Below are 16,860 nucleotides of genomic sequence, written 5' to 3' on the forward strand. Positions count from 1 at the left end.
TTGGATCAAAATCTGATGTGTCTCTACGTTTTTGCGTGGAACACTCGGTCTGCAGAAAATCACGGACATGTGACTGGCCCCAAAGACTATCACAGGTATGAGTGCTATCCATGAAAACCATATGAACAAACTGTATGAGAACTACAGATGTGTGAATGAGGCCTTAGGAGGGTTGTTACAACTGCCCTTTATTCCCTTTCAGCAAGCATTAAAGCTTCCCTCATTTGTCAGGTGGTTGCCAGATTTTTTAGACAAGCCAATAATTGGGAACAAGTCTTCCTCCTGGGAGTGTTCAGCCTGTCTAATTGGGTCTTGACAAGTTTTTATCTTATGGTGGCGAAAATTTTATCGCCATTAAGATATTCGACTGTTATTTCAATGTCAGCAGGGTAAGCATCAGTCAATATCCAGCTTTTTTTAAAAAAATTTACACATGAGAATTTGTCACCATTGACAAGAGTCATTATTTTTTTTTTTAGAATTTTTTTCGGGGCTGATGACCACACTGCACTAGCTGAACCAAACGTAAATCTAAAAAGACTCATACAGTGATTGTTGCCAGGTTCAGTAGACCCTTTTGAGGTCCGGTGCTTGATCCATACTACAAAGGCCTTCAGAATACTACGAAGGCCTTCAGAATGATATGATGGTCCTTGGAATACTACGATGGCCTTCGGAATACTACGATGGCCCTCGGAGTACTAAGATGACCCTTGGAATACTACGATGACCGTCGGAATAGTACGATTGCCCTCGCAACACTACGATGGCCCTTTGACTACTATGATGGCCTTTGGAATACTATGATGGTCCTCGAAACACTACAAAGGCCTTCTGACTACTATGATGGCCCTCTGAATAATATTATGGCCTTCAGAAAACTATGATGGTCCTCTGAATACTATAATGGCCCTCGGAATAGTACGATGGCTCTCGGAGTAGTATGATGGCCCTCGGAATAGTGCGATGGCTCTCGGAGTAGTATGATGGCCCTCGGAATAGTGCAATGGCTCTCGGAATAGTACATTAACTCTCATAATACTACAAAGGCCCTCTGCCTACTATGATGGCCCTCTGAATAATATGATGGCCTTCAGAAAACTATGATGGTCCTCTGAATACTATAATGGCCCTCGGAATAGTGCGATGGCTCTCGGAGTAGTATGATGGCCCTCGGAATAGTGCAATGGCTCTCGGAATAGTACATTAACTCTCATAGTACTACAAAGGCCTTCTGACTACTATGATGGCCCTCTGAATAATATTATGGCCTTCAGAAAACTATGATGGTCCTCTGAATACTATAATGGCCCTCGGAATAGTACGATGGCTCTCGGAGTAGTATGATGGCCCTCGGAATAGTGCGATGGCTCTCGGAGTAGTATGATGGCCCTCGGAATAGTGCAATGGCTCTCGGAATAGTACATTAACTCTCATAATACTACAAAGGCCCTCTGCCTACTATGATGGCCCTCTGAATAATATGATGGCCTTCAGAAAACTATGATGGTCCTCTGAATACTATAATGGCCCTCGGAATAGTACGATGGCTCTCGGAGTAGTATGATGGCTCTCGGAATAGTACATTGACTCTCGTAATACTACAATGGCTCTCGGAATAGTACGATGGCCCTTGGAATAGTACGATGGCTGTGGAAATAGTACAATGGCCCTCACAACTATCTTGTTCGTTGGTGTGATACATTTCCTTTGTTTCATATTTCAGCTTGATATCTCCTAAACGTACAGTAATATTTGCAAGCAATGTTTTTTTTGTGACGATGACTTATCATTCTGTAAAAATGGTGATTTCTTTATTCTTTGCTGTTTCGATGAATGTTAATTGTTGAATAATATTGGGTGAAGAGAAACATGAACACATATAAATCTCTCCTCCCTGAAAATATAACAGACGGTGAACTGAGCGACTTTTTGACTAACGTTACAGGAATTGCGAAGCGGCAGATAGACACCCATATCAAAGATCCAGGTCCACCGAACAACGGCCTGTACTTGAGCGGACCAACTGCCGCTCCCGATCTACTGAACGCCCTGACTCAAACCTCATGAGGTCGATGCCTTCATTAATGACGGGAAGATCAGCCCCTCCTTCACCTGCCTTATCGAGGTGAAAAAATCCAACAATGGCTCAGTCTTAATTCCTCTCCTTCTCCTCTCCCCGCTCCCCCACAGAATCACCATTTTATTTTCCCAGTAGCGCTCTCCAGTCTCGTTGTCATTCTTGGCTGATCACGTCTTTAACAGTAGATACTAACGTTCCGACTGCTGGCACACTACTTATATTCTCTGCTGGATATAATGGTGTGGATGCCATTGTACGTTGTTTACTAACCGTATTTAACTGCATTCGTTTTGTGATTATTTCTCATTGTTCAGGAAAGCCTGGTTTTAACCCATAGAGCACCCCACCCCATAACAATCACGTCTTCTCTTGCAGAGTGAGAACTTTGTTTGTCCTCATCAGACATTGCTTATCCAGCAGCGGCTCCATTTCATTATATGGTCCTTTTTTTTTTTTGTTTTTATTTGACTTCATAATTCAGATTCTTGCTCTTTTTTTTCCGTTGTAGCAGTTAATAAGTTCAGAAAGGCGTATCTTGTCTAAAGAAAGCATTTGGTACAGCTTGGAAGACGAGACCCGGGTCCCTTCTGGTTTCGGAGAACAAGCTTGCATGCGATGTTTTCTTTTTTTCCAGCAGAAGATATATTTTTCAGCACTTATTAACCTATTATAAATCACTGAGGAGTTTACGGGAAGTTAGAAATGTCCAAGGACGCTGGAAATCAATCACGGATGGAGCAGAGTTTGTCATTTTGGCAAAACCCTTTGTGTAATCTAGGATTTTGCATAGTTGAAGATTAAATGAGAAATGGAACTTATCAAACATTTGATTTATTCAGAAGGGGCATCAGAAAATGTTTCTTGGTCACAATAATGCATAATACACGCTTTGTAAGGATTTGCTTTTTAGTCAGAAACAGCGCCATCATTGACCAGTGGCTGTGTCTGTTAGTACGGCTAAATAAAATGCCATGTGTAAGAGGGGCACTGCTTGGGGTTAAAAGAAAAAAAAAAAGAAAAAAGATTCTTATCTATGCCCTTTTAAATAATTGCTTGGGCAGCGACTTATAGCTCTACTCTATACCTCGAAGAAGGTAACTATGTGTCCTGTACTTTTGTGATAGATAATGTTGTTATGGTAAATGGGTGACCAATAAACATTAAAAAAGGGAGACGGATCTGAGAAAAGTGGACTGGACTAAAGTAGGCTGTAGACATAGGACCTTTCATAGGGACAAGAAAAAGATTCTGATTTTGGTTTATGCCATCACTACCCCGGATGAGGGTGGTACTCCCTTCTTTCTTCACACCTGGTAGTGTCCTCCCACAGGGCCCAAATAGACCACCAGAAAGGCCTCCACACACAGGGAGGGTCCCAATACTGGTAATAATAGGGATCACAGTCGTTGTGATATGAGATAGACAGACAGATAGATATGGGAGGGATAGATAATATGTAGATAATAGATAGATAATAGATAAATAGATATGAGATAGATAATAGAAGATAGGTAGATAATAGATATATAAATAGATGATAGATAATAGATGAGATAGATAGATATGGAGATATATGATAGATGGATAATAGATGGATAGATAATATATAGATGATAGATAATAGATGGATAGATATGTGACAGATAATAGATATATATGTGATAGATAGATATAGATAGGTGATAGATAATAGATAGATGGATAGATCGCGCTTCTCCCTGGTACATGCACCTCCATAGCATTAGACGCTGCGTTCTCCCTCCGCAGATTCCTCGGTGTGATTTATAATGGTTACTCTGTGTCACCTCTGTTCTCACCATCTTAATTGACTTCTCAGTAATTTTGCTGATCATCGTGTCCCATGCCAGCCTCTTTACTGTAATATTGAGTATTATCCTGTGTGATGAGATTGTCTCTATGTGTCAGGTCCGCAGAGCGCTGACATGTGACTCTTGGCTTTCTCTCTCCTGTGTCTTCTGCTTTCATTGTGCCAATGTCGCCACTGAGTGATAGAAAGTGACGCAGTCCAGTCAGTCTGTTTTGTGGGGAACTAGTCCTCATTTTCCACCAGATCTTGGTATAATGACATGATCACGTATGTGGTATGGATCTTAACTGTGTGCCATTTGTTTAAACATATGTCTTCTAGGGCACATCCGCGCACCGGCTCCGTACAGACCAGCCCATCAAGCACCCCACTAGCAGGACGTAGAGGCCGCCAGCTGCCACAGCTTCCGCCAAAGGGTTCGCTGGACCGAAGTAAGTGCAAACTTTTCAAAAAGCGAAATCCATCGTTCCAGATCTGATCTGATTCAGCCATTTGTGGTTCCTGACTCTCGCGTGGCATACAGAAGCGTGGTCTGTGTATCCCGGTACTGCATGCACCGTTCTGTAATGTGGTTTTTTTACCTGAGTTTGTTGCTTTGCTAGAATATTGTTTTGAATGTTTTTTTAGACTTGTAAAGACGTTTTAGTCGGCGGGGGTCTGGGCGCTGTGGGTCTCTCCTCTGGGACTGATAGGAAGCCAAATAGAAGTTCTATAAGGCCGTCTTCATTCTCGGAGGAGAGCATCACTTCCACCTCATTGTTTTAGCTTTTGGTGGAGGGGTCTCAGCACCTGGACCCTCACTGATCAAAACTTCTGACATGTCTCTATGTCCTATCAAAAGTTTTCTGAAAGTGCCTTTACCCTAGAGGGACGGTCTCCTGACAGACATTGGTGGTATATCGCTGGAATATATAACAAAGGTTCGACCGTTGAGGGTTCGAAAGTTGTACAGTCCACCAGTTGGATTTCGTTTCCAACTCCTGTGGGCATCCCACCAATGCCTGGAGACAGCCCCTGTAATAGTCAAGATTGTGTCCCCATCCTCATTGTTTCATCAGGGACACCATTGTACTGCTGCTTCCATCTTGTCACCAGATATTATACTACATTTTCAATCACTTAAATGGCCGTCCCCATCATTTGTGACCACAAACGACCTAATAGTGAGGTGAGAATGTGAAATAAATGGTAGGACAGCTCTCTGTCGTGTAATTCACGATTCTATAGTCGTCGTCTGATATTTCTTCTCTGTTACCTCTTCTCAGAGATGACAATTTTGGATTATAGTTTCCTCACGTATTATGAATGCTGAGATACTGAAAAATTTGCGCAGAGACATACAGTGTTGTTATAAGGCTAAGGATAGCCTTAAAGGGGTTTTTCGATTTTGGAAAACTCCTGTCCCTAGGCACAGTCTGTTCAAAAAGAAAAAAAGACAAATGTGTTTTAACCACCCTCCTTGGGTACGGTGCTGAGTCTCCGCTACTGCTCTCTGTGTCTTTCATTGTCTGAAGTGCTGGCATCATGTTGACAGCGCTGCAGCCAATCAATGAGCTCAGCCTATCTGAGCGGCTGGTGTTGTCAACTCTAGTTGCTGAGCTCATTGGTTGGCTGCAGTACTGCCAATGTGACGTCAGCGCTGGGGTCACAGTGTGGCTTCGATACTTTGCAGCACTATAATTGTACTATGTGGACAATTTACGCCAAAACACCGGCAACAACACACAGTACTGCCCTGGGCGTCATCCAACCATTGGCTTCATTTTCTGACCAGAATCCTGGCAATGACTTCGTACAGGGGTCTGCCGTATCTTTTACACTTGGGTTGTTTTTTCCAGCTTTTTTTTTTTTTTTTTTTTTGGGGGGGGGGGGGGACACATTATTGTGCTTTTGCCTCGAGGGTTTGCACATATCGCTAATTCCCAGCTTGTAGTGTTAGCTGAAAAAAAAGCTCCAACCGGCTGTTGAATGGTCACTTGGAAATAACGGAAGTTTTTCCCTGAATTTTTATATATTATCATAATAGTCACATCAGTGGGGCTATGCCCCTCATCATTACATCATTGGGGCTTCAGTAGCATAACTTGAACCTCATGGGCCTAAATCCAACACCCATAACGTGGCCCCAACTATCAAGGCTACTGGTTTTTTCACGTGTCAAATTGACTTTTTGATCCCCCCCCCCCCCCCCCATACTCTCCAGGGCCCTAGAACCACTGTAACCCCTGAACTCGCCATATTTGCGCCCCTGCCTTGTGCCAGTATCGGTCTGGGCTGGCAAGGGACCACCAGTAACATGGAATCATAGAAGGACCCACTGTTGATTAGATGATTAATTTCTCTGTAAATATTAAATCAAGTGTATTTGCACTGCTTATCAGCACAGAGGCCCACCTGGGAATACTCCTGCTCTCCGGTGGATCAGTCCAAACCTGCCTGCAAGCATTAAAATGGAGTCCTGGTGCATCTTCCTCTCTGCTGGACATAATGGAAACCATATTTCTTCCATTGATTACAATGGCACCAGGACCACAGACGTAACTTGAAGCTCCACAATGGAAAATTATGAACAAGTCTTCCCCCCACCTGTCATTTGGGATTTGTAATACTGGTGTCTTCTTCTATGGCAGAGAACACCAGGATGTAGGTCTGACTGTTACCTCTGCGCCCTGCTACCGACCCCATTGCTGTACCTCCTAGGACATAACGTACTGCAATGCATATTGTGCTGGATCGGGATGCTGATGATAGTTGGCATACGGGCATCGATAATATGGTTTTCCATCACGATCACAGTTGATGCCATTTTATTTTTTTGTGCTTTGTAAGTCATTTAACTCTATCCAGATTAACTCAATAGTGGCAGGAGTTATTCTTCATTGACTTGCACGTTGAAAGGTCATGTATTCCTATGACTTGCTGTGTTGCAGTGGCACTGCCGACTCTCTGCCAACAATGTAATTGGTTTTGCATTAACCTTCACTTTTTTTTTTTTTTACCGATTTCTTCAACATTTAAAGTGTAGCGTCCCCACGGCGCTGCTCTTTATCCCATCATTCCTGCATTTAAAAGGAGTCATACCAACAATAGAAGTATGTTAGAGAACAGTGTAGGTTCAAACTTAGAAACCAAAGGTGACCCTACGCTTATTCCCAGCAAGATCTTTCACTCTAGTCTCCGATCTGACATGCGAAGCTGCAGCCTTAGCGAGCAAATCTCAATAGCTCATAGAGGTGGAAAAAAATGCAAAATGCAAAGTAATCGCTTGGTAGGCGGCTGCCTGGTTGTTGTGGGGAACCTCTCAGAATATTGAAGGGTCATCAAACCCATTACGTATCTGGGTAGGGTAGAAATAGACAAGTTTACACGTATCTTCCTAGCTGTATGAATATATGGTCACTGAGAAAATTAACTTTGTGGCGGTGACTGTGTTGAGGGCGAGACGATTCTTGGCTAATGCATCTATCCCCCGTTGAGAGCGCCCCCATATTTGCTTGATGTCGCTTTTGCTCAACTTCCTTGAAAGATCGGACGGACGCTGTTTGTACCTCTCATGTAAAAATACAACAAGAGGTGGGCACTACTTAGTAGTTGAGGTCATATAGGATTGATATCTCTCCAAGCGCAATAATCTTCCTTCTGGGCAATGCGACGTCTATGGCTTTGCCCATAGGATGAACAGCGCATGCGCCAGGGCAGGGACAAACAACGCATACGAGATATTTCATGGGTGATGCCAGTAACGTAGAAGAGACATCGATCTTGCACATGAAGGTTGATTTTAAGTGAGGAATAATATAGAGGAACTATGCACTTTTGGGGAGTTTGCTTTCATTTATGGAAAGTTTCAAAGTTGATTTTTTTTTCAGTAATTCCAAATCCATTTGGGATCAGGTGACCCTAAAGCTTTTGTAAGATTTTTTTTTAGGGTCATATTCACGTTTTGTTCAGTGGGCAATATTTCAACCTGGGCCACCACCTGCATGTTTCCTAAATGTATGGGCCCTTCTAGTGTTCTAAATCCTATAAAGACGTACGTAACCCCCACCACCCCTTAATAATGTCCCCTTCCTCTACTAATGTCACCCTTCCTTGTCCCCTTCTTATTATACTGTTCTGCATCCTGGATCTCTTCCTGTAATAATATCCAATGTCCTGTGGCCGTTTTAGTAATAATATCATCCTGGGCTCTTTGCAGTAATAAAGTCCAACATCCTGTGCCCCTTCCAGTAACAATGTGTCCCATTCTGGGCCCCTTCTAGTAATAATGTACAACATCTTGGGCCCCTTCCTGGTATAATGTCCCCTTCCTTTAATAATGACCGCACACGCCTTTGCCCCTTCCTTTAATAATGTCCCTTTCCTTACCCCTTTCTGGTATAATGTCATCCACTGTAAGCCCCTTCCTGAAAAAATGTCCTTTTCCTGGCCCCTTTCCTGCTATAATGGCCCGCAATATTGCCCCTTCCTGGTATAATGTCCCCATCCCGTGACCATGATTGTTACACTTCTGTGTACAAAGCCCAAAGTTGCTAATTTGTTTCAGAAAAAAATGTTCAGTTCACTGGCCTTAACCTGTCAGTAATAACTGACTGGCAAAGGCAAAGTCACTATTTAGGCACCCTGCCTGGAAGCCCACACCAAGGGCATATGCCCGGCCATTCCTCATCCTCTTTAATTTTATAAGGAGCAGCAAAGTATTGCAAACTGCTTTTCTAAACGTTGACTGTGTGCTTCTGGGAGCAGCACTGCATTGCCACTTTCAATAGTCGCAGGTCATGTTAATAATAATACTAATTATAATAATAATAAAAAATTATAATAATAATTAAAAAAATTTAAGTTTATTTGTTACAAAACACACAGTCATTGTAGAAGAATTCCTGGCTTGGCTTTTTCCCTTACGCGGTGCTGTTTTTAATTCATTAATTCTTCTCCGTCCTCTGAAAACACCTGCAATTGCTAAAAACAGAAGGCGGCAGCGGTAAAGATATTGTAATAATAAAAGAGCCGCTCTATATTAAATCTGGAAACGCAGCTTGCACCAGATCTAAAAGTAGTTATTTTTTTCGGAGAATATTGTAATTTACAATGTATTTTTATGAGTCGCTATAAACAGCTGCGATGGCGTCCAGCCTTGTGCCGAGTCAGCAAACAGTCATATCCATTCCATACGTTTCCTGAGCGATAGGAGTCGTGTTATGTTTTATTTACTGCACCTTGTGTAACCCTAGGTATAAAACTAGCCCTGATATATGAGAGTGTAATAAATGTCCATTTTCCATTCTATAGACCTAAATAGTGATGAGCGAGTATACTCGTTGCTCGGGTTTTCCTGTGCATGCTCGGGTGGTCTCTGAGTAATTGGATGTGCACGGAGATTTAGTTTGTGTCTACGCAGCTGCATGATTTGTGGCTGCTACACAGCCTGAATACATGTGAGGATTGCCTGTTTGTTAGGGAATTCCAACATGTATTCAGGCTGTCTAGCAGCCGCAAATCATGCAGCTGCATAGATACAAACTAAATCTCAAAGCACACCAAAATACTCGGAGAACACCCAAGCATGCTCGGGAGAACCTGAGAAACGAGTACACTCGCTCATCACTAGACCTTACATAATATTGGATGAAAGTAAAGGGAACATACAGTGAAACTTCTTTGAGATGACCAGTCTAAGGCTCAAAACTATTTGTCTCAACCCTCTCCCATACACATGCACCCCCAGTTCTATAGAACTATCAGTATATGTCTTTGGAGTGTGGGAGGAAACCGGAGTACCCACACAAACACGGGGAGAACATACAAACTCCTTGCAGATGTTGTCTTTGGTGGGATTTGAACCCAGGGCCCCAGCGCTGCAAGGCTGCAGTGCTAACCACTGAGCCACCATACAGTGCTAACCACTGAGCCACCATACTGCCCTCCCTACTGTCTAGTCATCTCTGGCACCTCATTTCCAGCTGTTCAGTGAAACTCTGCAGCCAGTCGTTGACGCTTGCTGCCCATCGTTCGGGCAGCTTTAACCACTTGACAGGTTCCCTTTAAGGACTAATTTCTCATAAAACATTATCAAGACATGCTAGTAAAACCCTTCACAAGCTGCACTTCAGCTCATAACCACTGGGTGGCCACATGAAAACACAAGCAGCAAAAAACATCTTGTGACAGAGTACTACAATAGAATGTTTTTTTAAAATTCTGGCCGTCTTCCTTCCTTCTTCTTGGGATATGTTTAGTTAAACGATATGAACACCTTCAGGGATGTCATTTTTTTTTTTTTTTACTGAAATGTATGTATATTAGATTATAACATTTTTTTTTCCATGTGATTTCCATTAACATTGTTGCACTATTTGGCTGTTGGTTACCCGACTGCAGGATAATATTAAGTCCATCAGTGAGCTTGTTCGGAGTTGGTAACTTTTTTATTATTTGACTTTTACCCCGCTCCTCTCTGCTCATTTATGACCGTAGACCACATCAAAGTTGAAATGAGCTTTGATGTAGTCGCGAATAAGAGGAGAGGAGCTCACAGATAAAAGAGGAACAAGCTCACCGATTCATTCTGCATTCATTAACACCTGAATCGGGCGACATGAATTGCAGAAATTACCTCGAAGGTGTCCCTATTCTTTAAAAGCAAAAATAAGTGAGAACATACCGGCATTTTTTTCCTTGACGTCCATAATTGAAACCACCCAAGGGACTGTAGTGCACCGAGCTTTCATCATTATTAAAGCACTTTTTTATGCCTTTTTCCTGTGCAACCCCCATATTTTCAATTGATTATCCAGACTGTAGGGACCACGTAGTAATAGCTAAAACACCATCTGACTTTTATAGATAATAGCCCCATTTCCCGGTGTACTACTTTTCAGAAATGCCCCTTCACGATAGTTTACACCTAAAACTTAAAGGAAATCCGTACAATCAATTCATGCTCCACAAAACACGGGCAGCATGAATCGCAGCCTGACTGCACAATTGCAGCCAGTTATGTTTTCTCTGAAACTCTCCGAGGTTTTTAGAAAAAACATAGTTTAAAGATCAATGAAAAGACTAGAATCATAGAATGGTAGAGTTGGAAAGGACCTCCAGGTTCATCGTGTCCAACCCCCTGCTCAATGCAGGACTCACTAAACCATCCCAAACAGATGTCTGTCCAGCCTCTGTTCGATGACTTCCATTGAAAGAGAACTCACCGCCTCTCATGGCAGCCTGTTCCACTCATTGATCACCCTCACTGTCAAAACGTTTTTTTCTAACATCTAATCTGCATCTTCTAGACATCGCCTGCCCTCGGCCGGGTTCGCCTTGCGCCAGTCCAGGTGATTGACAGGTCTCTCCCGATGCACACAGCTAAAATAGATTTGCGAATCAGCTAGATCGGTGTGGAGAGAAGTCAGATGGTGGCGGCGGCGGCCTAGTCTTGTCCATTGCTGGATCTTTAAGCTATATTTTATCTGAAAGCATTTCAGACAAAAACATACTTGGACGCAGTGATTCGTGCAGAGTGATTTTTACCTCCCACGCGTTTTGGGCAGTATGAATCAACGGATCGGTTCCCTTTAAATCTGAGTGACTTGCACGCCATTCATACGTTACTTTTCTATGTGATGTGTTTTTTTTTCCTCTGGTTTACGTGGTGCTCGTTACAAAATACCTTCTGTTTTAACCCTTGTGTTTTGGTTCCCTTTTTCTGTCTTCCCTAGAAAATGGAGAAAAGGAGATAGAGCTTTTTGAAGGTCTGTACACCATGGAGGGTTTGTTTTCACTTACCCCTTTGAAGGGGGAAATAGAACAAAATGAACCCAACTGCAATTGATATCATAATGTCATGCGGCCCGACTGTTGATACTTTTAGATTAGGGAAAAAGTTTGAGGGTAAGACCACAAAGATTGCTGTCTGCAAGTGTCTAAAACAATGCCCACCCATGGGGGGCCACAACCTGAGCTGATGATGCGCCAAAATTGTGCGGTCATTGTGTGGTCACTTCTGTGTCAAGTTCTTCTCAGTGATATCAATTGCAGTGCCCTGTGTTGGCGATGTGTGTGTTCTAGATACTCTTCACTATTGACTGTAATGTCCGACATAATCCTGATTCATTCTACAGATTTTTGTGTTTTATCCTGACACATACATTTTGCATTTAATCTGTCTCAGTCATATACATTCTTCTGTAGACAAAGGGGCCGATTCATCGAAACGATATAAAACTACACGAAATCTCACAAAACTTTTTGCGTAGCTCAAATTTGTTCAAAATCTTTCTACTTTTGGTGTTTTTCCGCCAGTCCCTGCCAGTTGGCCCAGCACGCTCGAAAAAGTCATCATAATTTTACGCCACAAACTGAAATACGCATCAGACACAGACTGGTGTCCATCCCTGGCGGTGACGCATGACAGATGTAAGAGGCGCCAAAGTGATTAATTGAGCACACCTCTTACAGAGGTTGCCCAGGGACTTTTTTTCTTACTATATGCCTAAAAGCTAACAGGTGGGTAGATATTAACTACCCGCCTGTTGTGCTTGGCGGTGGCTCAGAGCGGCTTATCTGTGCCACGTCAGCAAAGCAACTATTCTTCCTCCTGGCTTCTCTGTCGACAGGGCATAATGTTGATTGACAGCTGGCTTCCCGCAGGTAGGCAGCGGGGAGCCAGCTGCCAGTCAGCATGATGTCATCAATCACGCCCCGTCAACAGAGCGAAGCAGAAAAAAAGCAGCTGCTCTGTCGATGTGACATCCGTGGAAGCCACTAAATCGTCGACAGGAGCAGTCAGTGATCATTCTGTGCCGGCAGAGATCGGCCTGTAAGGTCTTGGACACATTGTAAAATGAAATTGCCCTGGATAACCCCATTAATGAATTTGGTTATTCTCATGCCAGTGCTCCCTTCATTAAGACTGGAATACGAAGCTCCAGTCTTCATGAATCGGGGCCATAGTGTTGTCAATTGGAGTCAAAGACGTCCATTTATTTACTGCATCACCCCCCAGATAAAAAATGTGTGAAAACAGACAGGAGTGGACCGCTATACAATGACCGTACGTGCGCCTCTAGTTCTCCCACTGCAAAGGCAGCTGTCATACACTGTGCGTCTGCCAAGCTGTAGTAGGGATCCATGTTACGGTGGCGGTGTGACCCGCATCTACAAGGACGTGTTTTCTTGCAGTGATTGGAAATGCACTTTGTCTCCATGCATTGATAAATGAAAGCACTACAAAGCAAGAAGTTGTGTCCTAGGTACTGGGTTAGGGCTCGCTCACACTGGCGGATAAAAAATCAGCCCCATTCTCATCCAGGTGAGGGGGACGTTTTTTTTTTTCTCACCCCGTATGCAATCTGTTTTTTTACTCAGCAGCTATTAATCATTTACAGTTTCCTATTCTACAGAACTGTAATGTATCCGTAAAAATCGGATGCTATACTGAGGTCCACATGGCATGCCATTTTTTTTTTCTCGCACTGTCCGATTTCAGACTGAAATCATAGCACGTTGCAAAAAATACACAGATCTCCACTGACTCACCGAATAACATTGGTCCGAGTGCAATCCGATTTTTATTTTGGATTGCACTCATCCAATTTATATGGTCGTGTGAGCGAGCCATAAGAAAAGCCCCCCATCAAGTCCAGGCTTCTCTGGGGAGCGGGGGGTTTTGTCAAAATGACTGCACTACACTTTCAGGATGGTTCTATAAACTCTGACTGGCGCTGTCCGGTACATACAGTGCTGAATGTTTCTGTGTAGGGACACAACATATCGACATGTAGAATGGTAACACCTAGTTGTCAGTTTATTGATACACTTCCAGGAGGAGGGAGAGAGGAACATTTCATGTTGAGTAGAAGCATTTACTACTACCAACAAGTTAGAGGGACGGGCCTGTCAGCTCTTCTATGATGCGGAAAACGTGCATTTTCCCATTAAAGGGAATGTGTCTCCCACTGGGACGTATATGACCTATTAATATGGGGCGGCGGGTATCCCAGACAGCGTGAGTGGGCCCTCCCGTCTCGTCAGGGCCCCGGCACTTGCCCGGGTGCGCCGTTTGCTGACGCCGGCCCTGATGGGCAGACAGGTGATAGAAATGTGACACTAGTCCTACCTGTCTGCCTCATAGTTGCTGTCTTGTAGCTGAGAAAACTTATTTTATTTCTATATACTAATGATTTCCTCCAGGCTCCAGGATGTGCGGAGCCAGGAAGAAATCTCTGCCTCTTGGCTTCATCAGCATATCACCCCCCTCCCATCAGAGTCACACAGCCCTGTGACGTGCAGTTGTGGCACCATAATCCCAGGCCTGCGCCCTGCACTCCTTCCGCAATCAGAACCTTCCACAATTCTTCCCTTCTATAGCCAGTGTATTCAGGCTTCTTCTGCGCAGACGCTGGCGAGTCACGGCGACTTCCGCTCCAGTGACCTCCGGCGTGCGTGGCGATAAGGTGCTCTCTTCACTTCCTCCCTGCATAGTCTTTGCTAGGAATCATATACACACATATACATATATATACAAAGTTCCTAGCTATGACAATGCAGGGAGGAAGGGGGAGTGCATCTTATCGTTGAGCACGACGGAGGTCACTGGAGCGGAAGTCGCAGTGACTCGCCAGCGTCTGCGCAGAAGAAGCCTAAATACATTGCCTATAGAAGGGAGGAAAAGGTACAGATTGTGGAGGGAGTGCAGGGCGCAGGTGCGGGATTCCAGCCCCACAACTACATGTCACAGGGCACCGTAACGTGCATAGGAGGAGGGTGGTATGTTAATGAAGACAGGTGGTAGAGATTTCTCCCAGGCACCGCACGCCCCTGAGCCTGGAAGAAATACTTAACATACAGAAATAAAATAAGCTTTCTCAACAAGACTGCAAATATGAGGCATACAGGTAGGACTAGTTTATCATTTCTATCACCTGTATTCCCATATTAATGGGCTATGTACATCAGTGGGGGTGACAGATTCCCGTTAATCTGTAAGTTCGATCTCTCTCCCAAACTGCATATATAGGCACAAACGTAATTTAAAACTAAATCCAATTGCAAATTTATGTCTTCTATCTGTTGCTGTACTCCTAAATAAATGTGTGTTTTAAGTCATATTCAAATGAGGCAGTAAGTGCACTGGGTGGACAAGGATGGGAGACATTATTGCAGGAAGGGGCCAAGATGAGGGACATTATTACAGGAAGATCCCAGGACAGGGGACATTATTACAGGAAGGGGCTAGGATGGGAAACATTATTGCAGGAAGGGTCAAGATGGGAGACCTTGTTGCAGGAAGGGGCCAGGATGGGAGAAATTATTGTAAGAAGGGGCCAGGACAGGGGACAGTATTACACGATGGAGCCAGTATAGGAAACATTATTACAGGAAGGACGGGACATTATTACAGGATGGAGCGAGGATGGGAGAAATTATTGCATGGAGGGGTCAGGACGGGAGATAGTATTACAGGAGGGGGCCAGGATAGGAGATATTATTACAGGAAGGAGTCAAGAAGGAATACATTATTACAGGAAGGGGCCAGAATGGGAGACATTATTGCAGGAAGGAACCAAGACGAGGGACATTGTTACAGGGAGGGGTCCAGTACAGGAGGTATTATTACAGGAAGGGGCCAGTATGGGAGAAATTATTGCAGGAATGGGCCAAGACTGGGGACGGCACTACAGGAACAAGCCAGGATAGAAACGTTATTATAGGAAGGGGCCATAAAGGGAGACACTACTGCAGTGAGGGGCCTAGATGAGGTACATTGTTACAGGAAGGGCGCAGGGCAGGGGACATTACTACAGGATGGAGCGAGTACATGAGAAATTATTGCAGGGAGGGGTCATGACATAGGACAGTATTACAAGAAGGGGCCAGGATAGAAGACATTATGACAGGAAAGGGCCAGGATGAGACATTATTGCAGGAAGGAGCCTGTCATGATTCCACCCCTCAATGTGTCTAGGATGCAGTTACTGACAGCTCAGTCATCTAATCTGGTACAGGGGCGTGCTGAAGCTTTCATTGCTTTGATTGACAGGTGTTCATTTTCCCAGGTGATTGCCAGGCTACTTAACTGAGCTTTTTCTCCCAGACCTCTGCATGACATACAGTCAGCTACTGCATGGTTTGTCTCTCTGTGCCTTGCATTCTGTTTATAGATCTTTCATTGCCTGACCTTGGACCTCATTCTGACCATCCATCTGTTTAACCTTTTCTGCTCTCATCCACTATCCTCCTGGTATTCTGACATTGGAACATTACCTGACTACGCCTTTGTCTCTTCCTTCTATTCCTTCTGTAATCTTCTGACCTTGGACTCCTTGACTATCCTGACTTCTCACAGCTTGGCTGTGAGAAGTGACTCAGCGTCACAGGGCCAAGACGAGGGACATTAATACATGTAGGGCCCATGACAGGGGACATTATTGCAAGAAGGGGCCTGGAGAGGAGACATTATTACAGGAGGTTACCAGGACAAAGACATTATGACAGGATAGGCCCAGGACAGGGAACATTATTACAGGAAGGGGCCAGGACAAGGGACATTAATTCAGGATGGGCCGAGGACAAAGGACATTATTACAGGAAGGGGCCAAGATGAGGGATATTATTACAAGATGGGCCCAGGACAGAGGAAATTATTACAGGAAGGGACCCGGACAGGGACATTATTACAGCTTGGGCCAAGGACATGGGACATTAATACATGAAGGTCCCAGGACAAGGGACATTATTGCAGGAAGGGGCCAGGAGGAAAGACATTATTGCAGGAAGGTACCTGGACAAAGGACGTTATAGCAGGATAGGCCCAAGACAAGGGACATTATTAAAGGAAAGGGCCAGGACGAGGGACATTAATTCAGGATGGGCCGAGGACAGAGGATATTATTACAGAAAAGGGCCAGGATCGGGGAGAAATAATACAGGATGGGCCCAGTACAAAGAACAT

The 16,860-nt window shown here is 44.0% G+C and overlaps 1 protein-coding gene across 50 annotated transcripts in view; it reads left to right on the forward strand.

The window, feature by feature from the left end:
- RIMS2 (regulating synaptic membrane exocytosis 2) overlaps positions 1-16,860 on the forward strand; it is a 657,506-nt gene that overhangs the window by 503,341 nt on the left and 137,305 nt on the right. For 43 of the 50 annotated variants that reach the window (XM_073590110.1, XM_073590159.1, XM_073590111.1 and 40 more), the window contains 2 exons: positions 1,949-2,128; positions 4,233-4,342. In XM_073590110.1, the coding sequence (XP_073446211.1) occupies positions 1,949-2,128; positions 4,233-4,342 (290 nt within the window). The remainder of the gene's footprint in view (positions 1-1,948; positions 2,129-4,232; positions 4,343-16,860) is intronic. The other 7 variants (XM_073590143.1, XM_073590131.1, XM_073590139.1 and 4 more) reach the window with 1 other exon arrangement.

Source organism: Dendrobates tinctorius, unplaced genomic scaffold (genome assembly GCF_039654945.1).
Source record: "Dendrobates tinctorius isolate UK_male_01 unplaced genomic scaffold, ASM3965494v1 ptg000116l, whole genome shotgun sequence".
Taxonomy (NCBI): Eukaryota; Metazoa; Chordata; class Amphibia; order Anura; family Dendrobatidae; genus Dendrobates; species Dendrobates tinctorius.